Source organism: Fusarium vanettenii (assembly GCF_000151355.1).
Source record: "Fusarium vanettenii 77-13-4 chromosome 6 genomic scaffold NECHAsca_20_chr6_4_0, whole genome shotgun sequence".
In the NCBI taxonomy this organism is placed as follows: domain Eukaryota; kingdom Fungi; phylum Ascomycota; class Sordariomycetes; order Hypocreales; family Nectriaceae; genus Fusarium; species Fusarium vanettenii.
Genome location: NW_003315865.1, coordinates 550,595 through 567,863, shown reverse-complemented (window position 1 = coordinate 567,863; position 17,269 = coordinate 550,595). Strand labels below are relative to the sequence as shown.

General features: G+C 52.1%; 4 protein-coding genes across 4 annotated transcripts; 3 read left to right on the top strand and 1 right to left on the bottom strand.

Annotated features, from left to right (window-relative positions):
* Positions 1 to 690: 690 nt before the first annotated feature.
* Positions 691 to 2,274, top strand: NECHADRAFT_94348 (uncharacterized protein; the record flags this gene model as incomplete). The annotated part of the gene is made up of 1 exon (XM_003045074.1): positions 691 to 2,274. The coding sequence occupies one exon, from the start codon at positions 691 to 693 to the stop codon at positions 2,272 to 2,274; it is 1,584 nt and encodes a 527-aa protein (XP_003045120.1).
* Positions 2,275 to 3,781: 1,507 nt separating this feature from the next.
* On the top strand, positions 3,782 to 5,477 carry NECHADRAFT_94347 (uncharacterized protein; the record flags this gene model as incomplete). Its single annotated transcript, XM_003045073.1, has 2 exons — positions 3,782 to 4,414; positions 4,509 to 5,477. The coding sequence occupies 2 exons, from the start codon at positions 3,782 to 3,784 to the stop codon at positions 5,475 to 5,477; spliced, it is 1,602 nt and encodes a 533-aa protein (XP_003045119.1).
* A 4,122-nt stretch (positions 5,478 to 9,599) lies between these two features.
* On the bottom strand, positions 9,600 to 11,002 carry NECHADRAFT_81546 (uncharacterized protein; the record flags this gene model as incomplete). Its single annotated transcript, XM_003044658.1, has 6 exons — positions 9,600 to 9,767; positions 9,827 to 9,886; positions 9,925 to 10,326; positions 10,463 to 10,505; positions 10,755 to 10,834; positions 10,907 to 11,002. The coding sequence occupies 6 exons, from the start codon at positions 11,000 to 11,002 to the stop codon at positions 9,600 to 9,602; spliced, it is 849 nt and encodes a 282-aa protein (XP_003044704.1).
* Positions 11,003 to 13,589: 2,587 nt separating this feature from the next.
* Positions 13,590 to 15,497, top strand: NECHADRAFT_94346 (uncharacterized protein; the record flags this gene model as incomplete). Its single annotated transcript, XM_003045072.1, has 7 exons — positions 13,590 to 13,782; positions 13,834 to 14,026; positions 14,077 to 14,200; positions 14,257 to 14,347; positions 14,399 to 14,459; positions 14,507 to 14,867; positions 14,916 to 15,497. The coding sequence occupies 7 exons, from the start codon at positions 13,590 to 13,592 to the stop codon at positions 15,495 to 15,497; spliced, it is 1,605 nt and encodes a 534-aa protein (XP_003045118.1).
* Between the last annotated feature and the right edge of the window lie 1,772 nt (positions 15,498 to 17,269).

Below are 17,269 nucleotides of genomic sequence, written 5' to 3'. Positions count from 1 at the left end.
GCCACCATTCAAGAGCGAGAAAAAAACCTGGGGGAGGGGTACAGTACAACGGTAGAGAGACGGATCGACAATGAATGGACCGGGCAACGGTGGACGGAGAGAACGGCTGGTTGGCTCCGTCCAGTCTTGATCCTCTATCCCTTCATCCGTGGATTCTGCTAACATGGACCGGATACATTTTATGGATACCATCTCTCGACTAAAAGCACTCACCTACCGCTCACCTGCCACTCACCTCCTGCATGAGTGGTCATGCGTGGGGGCTCTAGTTCCTCCTATGAAAGCCCTCATGCTTCAACACACGCAGCATGCAGGTGCGCGCTTCAACAAAGAATCCGAACATCCACCATCAACAATATCTGCACCCAACCTGACATAAAATCTCGCACACTTCTCGGGAACTGTTCCCGTCGGGAATATCTGAGGTCCCCGGCCACGTGGTTCACCTGTAATCCCAATGGAAGTTCGGCCTGGTCGGCGAGTGACTCAGCGAAGATGCGAAATTCTCTAGGGTAGCCAACTTTTGGAGGGGCCAGACATGGTGGGGGAGCTCCAAGCTCCCTTTGTTTGATGCACGACGTCAACCAAGACATTGATTAAACAACTACACACGACTAGAAAATTGTACCCCGAACCCCGAATAGACATAGAGACTCAAAAACTCCGTTCATTCGTCTATATCTGCGCACCATGTCTCTCTCGCAGCTCTCACAGCTGCTACCTCTCCCCGACGAGGAACTTCAGCAGGTCCTCGATTACGCTTCGACCCTCTCCAAGCCTGAAGCTGCAGAGCATCTTGGGAACCTCCTCGGCGACTCTCCCCAAGCTGTCGAGTTTATCTCCTCGTTCAATGCCCGGCGACAGGCTGCAGCAACAGCAGGACCATCGTATTCCAGCGTCGCAGCACCCCCCGAACCAGAGCCAGAAACTGTAGCGCCCGTACCGAAAGCGAAACGACAGGGGAAGAAGAAGAAGGCAAACATTCACACTCCCCAGGCTAGGAAGATTGGAGAATATGTAGCTCCTTCAGGCACTTCATACAGCAAGAAGGACCAGGATCTAGACTACATTCCTCAACGACCAAGCGCCCCTAGTAGCAACAATGCGTCGAGATCCAACACACCGAAACCCGACCCCAAGCCGGCTGCAAAGCCTCCACCGAAGCAGCATGTTTCAGCAGGCTATCTCATCGGAGATGGACCTTCGAAACCCAAGCCCAAGTCGAACCCCGTCTCACGGACCTCAACACCAAAGCCATCTGCGAGTAGCACCAAGGTGTCCATTTCTGGGGGAATGCCCATGGCTGGTGCTTCAACCGCCATCTCGGACTTGGATGCTGCCATTAGAGCACTCGAGATTACGACGAATCCCTCCTTGGGTAATGTCAAGTCTAGGAAGTGTAACTGCGTTGCCACAAGACATCCTCTTCAGGGAGCAGCACCGAACTGTCTCTCTTGCGGCAAGGTAATTTGCATGAAGGAGGGTCTGGGGCCTTGCACTTTCTGCGGTGCTCCGCTCCTCAGTTCGGAAGATGTACAAGCTATGGTGCGAGAACTCAAGGATGAGCGAGGTCGCGAGCGAATGGCGGCCAACCGTGAGGCCAACCGTCGACCAGACGTTGCCAAGACGCCCGCCCCATTTACTCAACCGCGCGGCAACGACGGGCCCTCATTGAGTGACGCCGAAGCAAAGGCCCGCGCTCATCGCGACAAGCTACTCAACTTTCAGGCGCAAAATGCCCAGCGAACTACGGTACGCGATGAGGCGGCCGACTTTGATGTCGGTGGTGCGCTTACAGGAATGGGTAGCATGTGGGCGACTCCTGAAGAGCGGGCTCGTGAGTTGAAGCGCCAGCAAAAGATCCTTCGAGAGATGGAGTGGAGCGCACGCCCAGACTACGAGAAGCGGAAGCAAGTTGTGAGCATTGACGTGGTGGGCGGCAAGGTTGTTCGCAAAATGGCAGCTATCGAGCGACCTGCTACACCTGAGTCTGAAGAGGAAGATATCTACGGCGTGGAGGATGGTGTCCTAGGGGAGACAACCGGAAACAAGAGCGGTGGAAGAAGCGGTGGAGCGTTCAGTGGCAACCCGTTGCTGGGCTCACTAATCAAGCCTGTATTCGATGCCAAGGGGAAGGGGGCCGAAGTAGAGGGCAGGGAGTCAAGAAAGAAGAAGGGATGGCAGCGTGTTCAGCATGATCTGGATAACAACGAGGGAATCATCCTGGACGGAGGAGTTTATGGACACGCTGGGGATGAGCCAGAATGTGGTTGAGCATCTTTGGAGGAGTGCTGCTATTTGGGAACAAGGTAGTGATACCCGCCAGTTGGTGATACCCACTGGTTGAGTTTTGCATGGGCCGTAGCGAAGAATGACGGCTGCTCTAGAGGTTCATTGTCTAAGCGGATACCAAAGTAGGGTTGAAGGGAATAAGCGACGTGGAGAAGGGGGTCATGAAAGACACAAATGTCTAGAACATATTGAAGGCATGATAAGAGTTATTGCTATTCCATGATGTCAGATAAATTCTAGAAACATTAGTTCTCTTCAAAATTGCCGATATCTCAACTTTTGTTTCAAGTCTAATACACGTGCAGCCTTTGTTGACATCTCATGATGGTGTCGCGGGGCACACGTGACTTCGTGTCATGAACGTTTATCATGGCCCAAGCGTCTTGTTTAACCGGATACGGGACGTGGAGGGGCACGCGAAGAGTGGGAGGGAGTGGGACAAGGATTGGGAGGTGAGGTCATTTGACTCACGGGAAGCCAGATCTTGAATCAATTTCTTTATTCTTCTGCCTGGAAAGAGTAATTTAGAAACTGCGTATATGTGTTTACAACTTGGGGCAATCTGTCATAGGCAGCAGGCGAAATATCGGTGCCTGTCGTGTCTGGAGAGTAAAAAGCCTCGAACAAAAACCTTGCAGCGCCACGCGGCCTCTGGTTTTTCAAGGTGCGCAAGTCGGGATGAACAGGGCATATTTCATCCCGTCTATGTAGAAACGAACAGTCCCTTGCTGTCAATAGTTCTCGGCTATTTAAACAAAAATCTCTCTCCTCGGTGACGAATTCAAAATGCCATTGTGACAGGAGCACGCGACCCTTGTGTCCTTGTGCGACGGTGATCCTGGGCAGTGCTTCTGGCGGAGGAACGCGCTGCAGCCACCCAGAGAACCACCCGTGGGACCGCTAGAGTTTAGTGCTTCTTCAGCGGGTTGTTTCCTGCTGGCAGGGGGCACCTAGGGTTCCATCCATGGAGCCCAGGCTTTTTGGCTTTGGTCCGAGTCGAGTCAAGTCGCGTCCACACCAGACCGCGTAAACCAAACCACCAACTGCAAGGCAGCATCTTATCCCTCTTGAGCAGTTTCGCCTGGGGATTTCATCTTGGTTTTTAGACTGACGTCTTTTCTATCTTGCTGTATATCGTCTTGGGCATCATTCTTTTGTTATACAAGTGCCTACTTGTCACCGTACTCAACACTTTACAACATCAACAAGAAAACAATCAACATCGTCACTTCTCCCGCCCTGGCCAAACCCAATTGTTTTGCCCTTGTCTCTGGCCTAGCTCCCTCGGCAGCCCGGATTTCCCGCCGCGCGGTCTCTGTCTAGGCCCTAGACCCCGTCACCCTTGGGGGGTCCATCCACCCTCCACTTCAGTTCTACAGCACAGTACAGGACAGGACACGGGAGACTAACAAGGTCTCGGAGGAATACCTACACTCTTTTTTTTAAACCCTCGCCACGAAAACCTCATCGCGGCGTAGGTGCCATCGATATGACTCCGGACCGGCCTCTCGGCGAAATCGCGCTCAATCCTAACCGTGTCACGCTCCCGCCGCCGTTCAAGACGGCCGATGCTCGACCCGACGCTACTACTGAGATAGCGACTGGAGCGCGACGAGGTGGGGATCTCGCGGCGCTGGGCCCTGCCGACGCGCTCTCGCGAGTCTCGCACCAGATTGCGTCGACAAGAACTACAGCGCCTACTGCTGCTGCCGCTGCCGCTTCAATAGCGAAACCACCACCTGTCAAGGCCGTCGTCGCTGCTACCATGCAGCGCAATCCCTCCCTCGACCGTGACGACGGCTCAACCCAGAGCCATCCCCTTTCAACCGCCGGCTCCCAGGACACCAACATGACCGCCTCGACCGATCCTGCATTCACCCCTCCTGCCAGCGACCCCGGAACCTGCGCGCCGGGCCCCTCGAGCCAGGACAGCCAGTTGCTGCAGCTCTCCGAGATTGCGGCCGCGCAGGACAGGATGGACACGGACGCTTGGAGTTCACGGAAACGCATGGCCGACGGCGAGGTTAAGAGCCGAACAGACAGTCAGAGTCCTGTGAAGGGTCATTCTAGGAACCCGAGTGCTGTGAGTAGGGCGTCGGCGACGGGAGGATACATTGGAGAGGTACGTTGGTGCTCAAGACGCGGTATACTTGGACCCGCGTCAAGATGCAGGTATCCCGCTTTGGACCACCTCGCGACTAACACTTTGCCTGCAGTTGTCCGCCGAATTGAAGACGCGTCTCTCTTATGCCATGATCAAGGTTAACCACGGCTGGCAATCAAACTCTTTGGAAGAAGTCGAAACCCTTGCTTCTCACGCCGCATCACCGACATCTAGCACCTCGACCGTCCACCGCCGACAGGGTTCCTCAGCAAGCCCTCGAATACGCCTCAACGCCGCACCCTCCTCCTCGGCTCCTCTCCCATACGATTCTGCTCGCCAGCGTCGAAAATCCAACTCACCTCCAAGATCCTCATTACCTAAACCAACCCTTGCTCCTCCTGCTGCAATTCAACCCTCACTCAACACGAATGTCCCTCGCTCGAACCCGCGCCGCAACTCCAATCCTCACCGCACTCCAACACTACTGTCATATTCTCACACCGCTTCTCCTCATACGCCTGCTCAGTTGCCTACGTTACAGACTGGACCAAGATCTCGCACTACGGGGGAACAAGATGCCATTGAGTCTCTACTCTTCATGAGTAGTCCGGGGAACTCGGCCAACCTGAAGCACGCCTTCTCACCAACGGGTTCCCCAGGACCAAACTTTGGTGCAGTCAGGCCATTGGTTCGTCATGCTTTGCCTTCAGGCCCTAGGAAACCGTTGCCTTCATCACAACGGCACGCCCAGCCAACCAGGAGGCCTGGCTTTGACAAGTCCCCTATGCCTCCACCTCCAGGTTCACCAATGGATCTGGACTCACCACAGCAACCTTATGGTACACCAGGCAGGGGGACACCGAGGAGGCGTATGAATGGTGGCAGCAGTCATCTAAGGGGGGCACTTTCTTTGCCCAGTGGACTCGGTGGGGGAAACGGGACGGCAAGGAAAATGCTGCGAGACGAGGATATTGAGAGGATGCTTGACCAGGCCGCTGCAGAAGCGGCGGATAGCTCTGACGACGAGGAGATTCAGATTCCTCCACCGAGGCGCGGTGTAGCAGGAGTCATGCAGGCATAAGTTGACTTGTTTCAACTGGATGAAAGGATCACGTCTTGGCTACAGCTTTGGGGTTCGACACGGGGGTGAGACAAAGGTCATCTATTCGACATTGCTTGAAACCGGCAGATGTGGGCTTGTTGGAATCATCATACGGCTTGCTCTGCATCCCGTGTCTCTTGGTTCGGATGGGGTGAGACCCATGTTTCCCTCCAATAATGATGACGACTGAGGATTTGTCAAGCTGGGTTATAAGCGGATTTGTCGGGGCATGTTTGGGTTGGCCTGGATCGAGGCCTTGGTATTAGTTAACTGGGAGCATCATTAATGGGGTTTTTATTTCATCTTGAAATTCTGGGAGCGCTCTGGAGGGTTGGCAAATTTGCTGTTGCGTTTGCATGGAGACACGAGACAAAGAAGGGACTTGCATGTTTTGTCTCCCGCGAATCTTGGGGAATCGCGTTGGGAAAGTCGGCGTTTTTTTGGGTCTTGTGGGTTTACTCTATAGGATCGTGGGCAATGGCACGCTTCTATGGCGTCTCACATGGGGTCTTGCAACCAATTTCTACGTGAAGATGTTGATGCTGTCTGGTAGGTTGTCGATGACACTGACTGAATTTGAAGAAGGTTGCTACACAAAAGAGAGATGGCATTGTCTTGATGCTAACTGAGCTACGCTGGCTTCTGTTATAGTAAGATATGCCCAATCCCATGGCAAATTCATCTCTTGATATCATACAAACGCCCAAGTTCCCAGTCATGTGTCTTGTTCTCGCTTGTGATACTTGTCATCATGGCATCGTGTCTTTTGAGGATGCCGTCTTTATATCTCGGTAGAGTTGTTCCTCTTTTCATGGAATACTCCTTACCAAGCTCTCCCAACATGTGAAGGTCTGATATACTCGGCAATACTGATCGCGATGGAGCTCACTGGCCGTGAAGACTCAGACACACTCCCGCGTACACCCAAACAGGCACTCTGCCCTCGACTCTGCCTGGTAATGAGCGGATCGGCCCCGCTCGTCCTATGACTGATGTGTGTCGTCCTGTGTTCCAGCTCAGCCCAAGCAGCCGCTGACCTTCGTGCTCTTGTTTCTTGATCCGCTGCCGCCTGTGCCAAGAATAGACTGTAGTCATTGTCGCCGTCGCTGCTGGCCGCAATACTGCGTGAACGGGCCGTTAGTGCGGCGAGAGCTTGCTGGCGGTGGTGTGAAGCCCCCTCTTCGGACAACTCATCATCCTCGACAGCTGTGATCCTGTTCCCACTAGGTGCGCAGTTGAATGAACAGAGAGTCGTCTCGTCGGCCTCGATCATCACAGTTAATCTGTTGGAGGCTGTCTTGGAAAAGTCTGCCGCCGCATGACGCGGTACATAGGCTGCGCCTTCGTATCCTGGTGGAGAGGAGGCCTGAGCTGGAGTATTGCCTTCAAAGTAGTTGGCTGAGGAGGCGGACCAGAAGCGTGAGGCTCGACGAGAGATACGAGAGGCTGTATTTGGAGATTCGGGCTGCGTGAACGTGTTAATAATGCCCTTATGACTTGTGATATAAGGCGTTACCTCTTGGAAAGCTACTTGTGGTTGTTCCTGGATCACTCGATCTTCGTCATCAGATAATCGCTGTGAACTGGGACGACGAATAGAACTGAGCGAGAATCGACGACTAATGCTTATAAGAAACGACGACTTTCTAGGAGTCTGGTCCGTCGGGACCGACTTGGAACGAATAGAACGACGAGGCTTCATATCTGTGAATGTTCAAGTTTAAACGCTTGCAACGAAAAATAATTAAGACAAGAAGAAGAATGAATGACTAGAAACAAAAGTGAGACATTCTCTGGAAAGCCCACCCCGTTTATATCCACTTACTCTCTCTCTGTCCGTTGAAGGATATAAGCTTTGGGCCCGGTCGATCCCGCTCGGTTGACCCTGCGTCTGTGACACGCCCCTCGAACACTCCTCGCCCACGCCACTTTCCCCTTTGCTCTGCATGGTGGCTGATCGGTTCAAGGTTGATATTTGGATTAGACGCTATGGGACATGTCTATCACTCTGGGGCGGTGTGATTGCGTTGTCTGGAGGAGGGCGCGTGAATCCGGTATCTGGTATTATTGAGTCGGCCTCCAACAATAGTTCCTACTATTTGAGGAAAAGATCAACAGAACGAGTATCATGCACATCAGACATCGCCACATGGCCTCCCGTCAATGCACCATCCGGCCCGAACATCTGGACCAAAGACCCGGGACCATACTCTCCCACCCTGTCCGCATCATGACTTCATCCCAAGCTCCAGACTCTTCAAAACGGTCCTCGTGAACCCTGTAGTCAAACGCCTCCTAACTTCCACATCTGAGGGAGAAAAAAAGAAAGAGTAAAAGTTCTTCCCACTCCGTGGAAAAAGGAGTTCTCTGACCTGAGGAAAAAAGGTTGGCGCCGCGTGGTTTGAATGCGGAAAGTGGACCGGGGCGGGAGGCGGGAGGTGGAAATGATGGAGTCTGGGGAGGGGGGTTATTGAAAAGGGATAGGTATGTGAATTGTAGGTATGGGGAATCTTGGGGAGTAGCTTGCGTGGCGATGAGGGTATTGATACGAGCTTGTTGTCATGATGTTGGTATCTCCTCAGATCTGGTCTCATCACAGCTGACCTTGATCATTGCACTTGTAAGTATTTTTATGGTTCTAAGACGATGGTAATACCATCTTTCTTATGCTTCATCTCCAGAATGCGTACATTGTTTCTCCAAGCCCTCTCCATGTCCATCACAAGTAGACAGCATCATCGACAGTCTCGACCTAGAAGAGCATGTCCGCTACAGCCATCCAAAAAAGCCATGATGTATTCTACATCAAAGCCCCATGGCTTAACCAGGACATTCCGTGCTTACTCAAATCAGGCTCACTGCTCGCTATCAAGCCTAGTCATCACATCTTGGGGAGACTTGACCTATCAACAAAAGATCAAACAGCGTTTTCATTCCTCGCTTAGACCGTCTAAGCAAATCAAAACGTGGTGTTTATAGCCGAGTCGAGACCCACGCCACCATGTTTCCGTTTCGAGGGGAGCTCCGAGATGCTAGTGATGAGTCCGTCACCGGATTCATCCAAGGCTCTATCTACCCTAACAGATGAATCACTTCTGTCTTTTCAACTGACGACATGGTAAATTAATAATTGGGAGAAGTAGAGATGCTAAAGTAAATAACTGGATGACATTGCTAAGTCTTCAGAGTCCCAAGACACACATTGTGGTCATGATGTCCTTGGAATGCGGGCGGAGCCACCCGAGTCTGCCCGCCAACACAAAGAGTTGTGATTGACGTTTATGGAATGGGATTTTTCTTGTAGCCTGCTACGCCAATTTGAGAACTCGGCCGGCACTTGTAAGCGACGAGCCGTTATTGGCATTTAACTGACGACGGCCTTTGTACGAGTCAGCATTTAACAGAGTCCACAAGGCACTCTATATTCTCGGCCGCCATTGCCTCATAAATCATTCCTCCCTAACAAGGCTGAACTCCAACCTTTCCAGCCGATGCCTAGCAAGAAGTCTGAAGCCACCTTCGGGGTCATGTCTCCTCAAGGCGTAGGGCACATGGACTGCCAGCCACATCAAAGATTGCCACACCTGACCTCAACGAGTTGAAACAGCCGTGATGGAAGCACTACTTTGTTCTAGAAGGAATTGGACCTCTTGCCGGGTTCTGATCTAGGCCTCGATAATAAGGAGGTGGTGTTTGAGCTCGCCCCGACTACGCCATGTCTATACACTGGAGACGGAGAGGCCGTAGGTAAGGCCATGTCTAAACGCTTGAAGCTATTTTATTTGAAATGAATTGTGGCCTTCGATGGGCAATAGCGAGAGAGGAAATGACAACCCCTTGATGGAAGTTTGAATCAATAATTTAGGATGACGAGAGTTTGGATAACTTAACAAATGATAATAACAATCACAATAGTGAAGAATAGTTAGACTAATCATATCATAAAGAAGGCGACACAAACATAATATCACATGTTCACAACGAGTTCACGGCGAAGGAAAAGAAAGATGTGAGATCAGATCGGCGGCCTTTTTTTTTTTTTTTTTTTTTTTTTTTTTAAAAAGCGTCACCAAGCCCAAGCCGTCCCCATGCCACCATTATTCATCCCACCACCTCACCCCCGCCGGTGCTTCCGGCCCCGGGGTCCTTGTCATCGGGCTTTGGCCCGGTATCATCAGCCTTCTTGGTGGGCTTCTTGCCCCGGCGGCGGCGACTCTTGTTGACTCCGTTACGGGGCCCGGCCCGGGCAGACTGCGGGGCCATCTGAGACTATATGGCCTAATTGGAGAAATTAGCATCGGGACGTTAGAGGGGAGGAGATAACTTACTGCCACCTGGGCTATGGTGGTGCCGGGGGGGGGGCAACACGGAGCCCGGAGGCAAGACAACTAGAGTATTGTATTAGCTCATAGCTCAAACAATTCACATACAGGCTGGGCATGTAATTACCGTTCTGAGGGGCCGAGCGGCACTCCTCTGGGCGGTGGGAGCCCATCCTGTGACAATGGGGGCACCGGTGGTACCCCCCGGCGGCGTAGGCAGCGGGAGCGGGAGCGAGAGCAGGGGCCAGGGCAGGGAAGGCGGGAGCGGGAGCGGTAACATGAGCAGGAGCAGGAGCAGGAGCAGGAGCAGGAGCAGGAACGGGAGCAGGAGCAGGAGTGAGAGCGGGAGTGGGAGCGGGAGCGGGAACGGCAGCGGCAGCGAGAGTAGGAGCGGCGGCAGCGGTCGAGGGAGGGGAGGAGGCAGCGGCCGCGGAGGCCGAAGGACTGCTGGGGCCGGAGCCCACGGGACCAGACTGAGCAGGAGCCCAGTTGTTGCTTCTCTTCCACTAAATTCTATATAAGCTCATTGCTTTGCGGTCAAAGTCGGCGCGGATAAGAACTCACAGGTTCCATGTTGATGAGTTACTAGAAAGCAATAGCATGTCAGTAAGTGAATCCAGTCCATCACAAAGAAACACTTACAGAAAATGGTGGGAGAGCGGCGAGAAGAGTGGAAAAAATCACCCTATAATGTCAAGTTAGTACTCTCAACATCCGGAATACATGAGTTGGCAGATGAAAAGGCATATAACAAGTCAAGCGACGATGCGCGTGAGGGCGCTGGGCGCAAAACAACACTGAACTCAAAGCGGGATGCCACGCGCAACAGAGAAAGGAAAACAAGGTAGACAAGGGATAAACGGAAGAAAGGAGGAAATAATCGGCGAGCATGTATTCAGATAGACGGGGGAAGGAGAAGAAACCTGGAACTTACAGAACGGGGTTGGTGATGATGAGAGAAGAGGAAGGAAGGAAGGAAGGAGAGAGTGGGACGGGGAGTTTATTCGCATGAGACTCATCACAACATCCTACTAGTCAAGTCACATGTTGCGTGCGGTGCCAGTATTGCTTCTTCAACATCTTTACCAGAATATCATCATAAGGATCATCAAACAGGCCAGAGCGGGGAGAGGCGGCACCAAGACTCCGTATTAGAAAGAGAGAAACGGGCGACGAAACCATGTATTCGCAATTAAACGTGAAGCAAAAAGATAAAGAATGAAGCTAAAAAATGGTATGTTCAATTCTATTATTCAAGCTCGTCTAGTTGCTCGTTGAGCCAGAGCTCTCGATTCTAACCACTGGTGGTTCACGACGTCGAAAGGCGGGACCAGTTGCGGAACTAGATGTGCAGTCGCCCAGTGTCCGATACAGGCTGTAAAAGAGCTTCGTCCGGTATTCGTCAAATCTCCATCCCGTAAACCAAGTCCTTTCGAAATCCCAGTTTCGGGGAGAAGCTGCTATTCTCTATGGACAAAAGGCTGGTAACTTGCCCAGGGCCCTGTCTAGTCTTGGACCTTGTTCAAGAAAGAGAAGGTCTTCAAAGTTTGAACCGACGGGGGAGAATGTAGTCTTGGATAGTGCACGTATTACCTGACAGTGTTGACGATATCGCTAGGTACAGGAGAAGCTCTAGTCGTAGGAAAGTAGGCGAAAGGAGGCGTGCACCATTCAGGAGATTCGTGTCTCGCAAACGGCGCCTTAGTTGAGCGTTTGGGATATGGTGCAATCAGAAAGGCGTTCAAATCGAGCCACCGAGAAGAAACCGCAGGTGCAGAGAGAGCAACGGGCCATCACCGTCTTCTCTCATGCTTCATTCAACATGTTGCATTATCCAGATCTGGGAATGATGTCTTATGTTTGATAACCGCACCATGTGTTATTCGAGGTGAAATGACAACAGCCCAACCTTGGAGGGCCTGCTAGACTCCATAACACAACTCTAATCTGAGACGAGAGAAAGAAACATGTTGTTCTGGTCGTCAACAGGCCCATGCTGCTGAGATTCAGTATCCAAAGTTGCGTCGACCGCTTTCATCAAATCACAAGGACAACGTGGCCGAGTGGTTAAGGCGATGCCCTGCTATCCTGCATATCTAGGCATTGTGTTCGCACGCGTAGGTTCGAATCCTGCCGTTGTCGATTTGATTTTTTGTCTTTTTGAACAATCTTTTTGCCATTATCTTGTGTTGTTGTGTCTTGGTGTTGTGGTTTCATGGAGTTTTGCCGCTTTGCGATGGCTTGCCTGTTTGGTGGTTGTCTGGCAAATCCTCACCTCCACCTCATCATAAACATCCTCATGAAATGTCTAATATTGGAGCAAAAAGTGGGCCCATGGCAAAGTGGCTCGTCTGCTCTGGTTCTTTTGACCTCTCGTTCATATGAAGAGAAAATCCACGAATGTGCGTCAAGCAATTGGTGAAACATCCATTCCTCCTTGTCTGTTGTCTCTCTTGTTCTCTACAAACGAAGCCAGCTCGACGTGTGTGGGCCTGGATCTGCCAGGCCTCGGTTCTTCAACCGAGTCAAGGTCAGCTGACCGTGCACGGGACTTTACTGGAGGCGGGCCAACTCCCCGAAAATTGCCTCTGCGGCAGGATGGCTTTTGGCCAAGAGTTGTACTCCCCGAAGAGCCCCTCAATGTCGTCCTGTATATGAACTTCATCCAAGACACTCATGTTTGCATCTCTGCTCGACTTGTCAACTTTGTTGGGAAACACTTCTCCAGAAAAAATCTTCCAGCTGGCTCGGGCTTACGGCCTCTCGCACCCCAAACTCCGCACCATGGTGACCACTTAACATGGGCCACTAAGACACCGGACGCACTATTACGGATCAACTACCGCCTCCATCCTTACTCCCATGCCGGCTGTATAGTTTGATCTCAGCCTTTTTGCCTCGAGAGACTTTGTCAGGTTTCCCAGGGCGTCCCGTCATGACCCCCGCTCTCGACGCCTCGTCGAACCAAACAGGCTTGGCCCTCCACCGCCCGGGTCCAGCTGAAGGCATTACGAGGCCGTGATTTGTCCCCCGTGGATCGATGCCCGTTCATTGCCTGCAGTCCACGACTCTAGGTCACCCCTCGAGCATCCACTCAGGCTCGTTTGTGCACCGCCAAACCGCCGACAGTCTCCACCCTTGACAAGTTCTCGACTCCACCACCGATGGTCCGAAGGACGCGACGACGACCCGAAGCCGCGCTAACTCGTCGGTTTTTCGAATCCCCCCCCACGACATTGGTTGGCCAAGGTCGATGATCCCGGTTGCCCTGCCTCTCCGGCTCGTCCGCGGACCTCTCCGCTGGGGTTTCGAATGCATCATGCTGCTCCTTTTCTGCTTCTAGAGCGCTCGCTATGGGGGGTCTGTCAGGTCTCACATGCGGCTTGCGTGGTTTCTTACCCTGTCTATGCCTTCAAACCAATGGGTGATTTCCCCGTCCCACGATGTGCTTCAGTCACCCCCAAGTTACTACGGGACCCGGAACGTTACTTTGACCCATCATGACTTGGCTCTTCCGCCACTGACCAGGAAGAGCGTGGGTGCAAAGCCTGGCGGGGAAGCTTGACTGATGCAGTTTTCATTGCTCAAAGCTTTAAAAATCTGTTTCATCCTCGTCCTCTTTGTCTTTTTCTCGTCTTCTCCCTCATCATCTTCTCAGTGTCTGTCCTACGCCTGAGATCCCCTACTCCAAGTCTCTTGCCCTACTTACTCAAGATACCCTCTGCTTTACATCTTCATTGACCCTCTAAGGGTACACGTAGCTCTCAACATGACTGGCTCTGAGCATCTCAACGTCTTCAAGGGACCCAACTCAGTCCGTGACTATTTCGACCCCGAGCTCTCACCTCCTCTTCCTCTCGTCGAGATTCCTGACTGCCTCAACCCCTACCGTGACGATGGCGTGCGCATTTATGCCAAGCTGATGTCTATGCATCCGGCCACCAACGTCAAGGTGATGCCAGGTTGGTGTCATGATCAAGTTCCAGTGATCAAAGCTAACATGTCTGTCACAGCTATGAACTTGCTCGAGAAAGGTGTGGAGCCCGGCAAGACAAAGACCATCGTGGAGAGCAGCTCAGGCTCAACTGTCATCTCCATGGCTATGGTTGCCCGAGCCTTCCACGGCATCAACGATGTCCATGCCTACCTCAGCAACAAGACAAGCGAGACTAAGCTGCGTATGATGCAGTTCTTTGGTCTCAATGTGTAAGTTATCAGTCTTCGTAGCTTGTGGAATACTCTGCTAATTGCCGAAGTACCCTCTTTGGCGGTCCTGCTCAACCAACTCCTATCGATGAGCGAGGTGGTATCCGAGCCGCCGCTCGCAAGGATGCCGAGTCAGAGTCTGTTTGCAGCCCAAACCAATATGTCAACGATGATGTACGTAACCCCCCTTGTTGGCGATGGAGATTATACTAACGTGGTTGGCCTTTTAGAACTGGAAGGCCCACGTGCGATGGACTGGTCCTCAGATCCACCGTCAGCTTCCAGAGATCAACGTGATTGTGGCGTCTATGGGAACTGCTGGTGAGTCCCTTAACTTGCCCATGGTGATTTAGTAACTCATTCCGTGCATAGGAACCATGACTGGTCTTGGCACCTATTTCAAGCAGGCAAAGCCTTCCGTGTACAGAATTGCGTACGTTTGCTGCCCTGCCTATGTCAAGTGCCCGCTAACACCAACAGTGTCTGCACGAATGCTGGCGAGCGAGTGCCTGGCCCTAGAGAGTACTCCCTCATGGGCGAGGTCGAGTTCCCGTACCTTGCTGCCCATGATGCGCTCGAGGAAGTTGGCGCTACAGACTCTTACTCCTTGTCCCTGGATCTCACCCGACAAGGCATTGTTTGTGGTCCATCATCAGGCTTCACCTTGAAGGGGCTGTTTCAGAGGATCGAGAAGTTCAAGCAGGAAGGAAGGTTGTCACAGCTGGCGGGCCCAGATGGAGAAATCCACTGCGTCTTCATGTGCTCCGACCTTCCTTTCCAGTACTTGAGCGAGTACTTTGAGAAGCTTGGCCCCGGGAAGTTCAGCCCCATCCGCAACCAGGTAGGTTATCTTCTAAAATCTGGTTGAGTCACTGCTGACTGGGATAAGCGCCTGAGAAATATTGACCTCTACCGATACGACGATGCCTGGGAGCTTAAAGCTCTCGCCGCCTTGTCCAGCTATTTCACTATTCACCCTCTGGGCACTCACGACACTGTCCTCTCGTTGGCCGCCCAGATCGACAAGGCCCTCACCCCTTCGGCCAACACACAAATTCTCGACTTCCGACGCTCTTCAGACTATGACGCCTTCCACCTGCCCAACTCTGTCAACATTCCCCTCGAGACATTGCGAGATGGTGCTTCTCGCGGCAGTCCATTTGCCAATCCTGCAGATGACTGCGCCATGCTCGAGGAGTTGTGGCTTGAGCTTGAGGCTCTGTTTACCGTCAAGGACAAGAATGGCAACCGTAACGCCAGCGCCGAGGCTCTGATGGCCATCCTCCGTGGCAAGAAGGTGCTGACTCTGTGTTACGATGGTGACAGTGCCAGAGTCGCCAACAGCGTCCTTCGGGCCAAGGGTGTTGAGGCAGAGAGTATCCGCGGCGGATACGGTGCCCTCGCTGAGCTGCACATGCCATGCAACGACACTTGCAAGGTCGCTCCTCTGCCGATGTCGGTCGAGGTTTAAACCATACCTCTTTCTAGTATTACAAAAGCTGCCTTGAGCAGTAGCGCACTGTCTTTTGCTTGATTATGATTCCAGAGAGCAGTGGGCTTCTGGATTTCTTTGCATGATACGGGGCCCACCCCCAGCCAGGACGTGCAGTAGGCGTCAGTGGTTGGAGACACGAGGAGTTCGTATTTGGGATACGCAGGATTGTTTTGGTACTTTATTCATGACTCACGATCGATCAAGGAGCATGGGTCTGGAAGTGCAGTGGGCTTCTGAGATGATGGGGCTTCAACAAGTCTCGACCGTGCAGGGGAGGAATCGAATCCAGAAGTGCAGTGGGTTTCTGGGATTTGAGCAAACGATTTCAACCATCGAAAACTTCAATTCAACAAGATTGGGTATTCTGGTAATTCTGGCCTTTAAGGCTCTTGCAATTGTGCTTGTGACGCCAAGTGACCGCTCAACTTTGCCTTGCGCTTTGTATAAGATGACGCCCGAACACGTCTCTATACCTAAAGATACATAAACCTGCCATAATTTCAAGTCGAATCTATCCTAAAAGTAATCAAGTTTTAAGGTAAATCACTCATCATTGTTTGCCTTTGCTATGATGATGGAAAACCACCCTCTCGGCTGTCCAAGGTACTGGACATGCGTACTCCTCGGGGTCAGGTGTTGACCTTGCCTTGTGATGCGCCATTGACCAACGATTGAAGGATGAATGTCCGACAAAAGTCACGAAACGTCTGCGTCGTGCTCATCCATGTCGCGTCTGACCGCTGGGGATTTCGTCAACTCGCACTTGAGCAGAAGGGCTGGTGAGAGGTGATGGGGCGTACGTGTCATTCTTTTCATCCTTTCTGCCCTAACCGTTTCACTTCATGACTTGCTCTCCCAATATGCGGAACGCTTTGGAGAAAAAAAAGGAAGTAAGGAAGGAAGGAAGGACCACTGGGTAGGGCACCTTCCCAGGAGGATAGGGTTCGGGTGCACCCGTCTCTAACCATCATCCTAAAGTCTGGGGAAAACGGTTCCAGCACGTGCTTCTCAGCATCCAGCAACAACAACACCAAAATCTCGACCACCATCATCACGACAACGACAGAAGCAAAAAATGACAGGGGATTGATGTAAAAATGTAAAAATATATCGACAACGGCAGGATTCGAACCTACGCGGCCGAAGCCACTGCATTTCTTGGATCCCGAGATGGGACAGTTCGAGTGCAGCTCCATAACCACTCGGACACGTTGCCTAACTTGTTTGATGCGAATACGAGTTGATATTGTACTCTATAAGGGCAGCCCACAATCGCACGGAGGCAATGCAACCTGATGATCGCGCGTTTCAACACTGTTTGCTATGATAGATCACAGAGCCTCGTGTTAATGATTCGGTTCCGTGGTCTTGGTATTTTTATGGAAGGAAGACTTGACTTTTCTCTCAGCAGCCTTTGATTGTACCAACGGCAACAAGAGAGTCCATGCAGATGTCCGACAACCTAGCAGCCAAAGTTCACGGCCCTCCATCTAAGACGAGGCTGGGTGATGGGCGCAGACTTCAAGTACAACGGCGTGTCGGGGCGACAGCCCGTGTTGGTTGATATTTGTTGCGCTATAGACAGGTAAATCCTTGGATATTCAAGGACAAAATCCCATCAAATGCAGAAATGTCGGGGCAGCTCGTAGTTGCCCGCTACCGTGTGGTCTTCTCTAACTTGACACTTCCGACTCACGGGGAAAAGAGACGCCAGTACCACAAATCCTTTAGCTTATCCTCTCATAAAG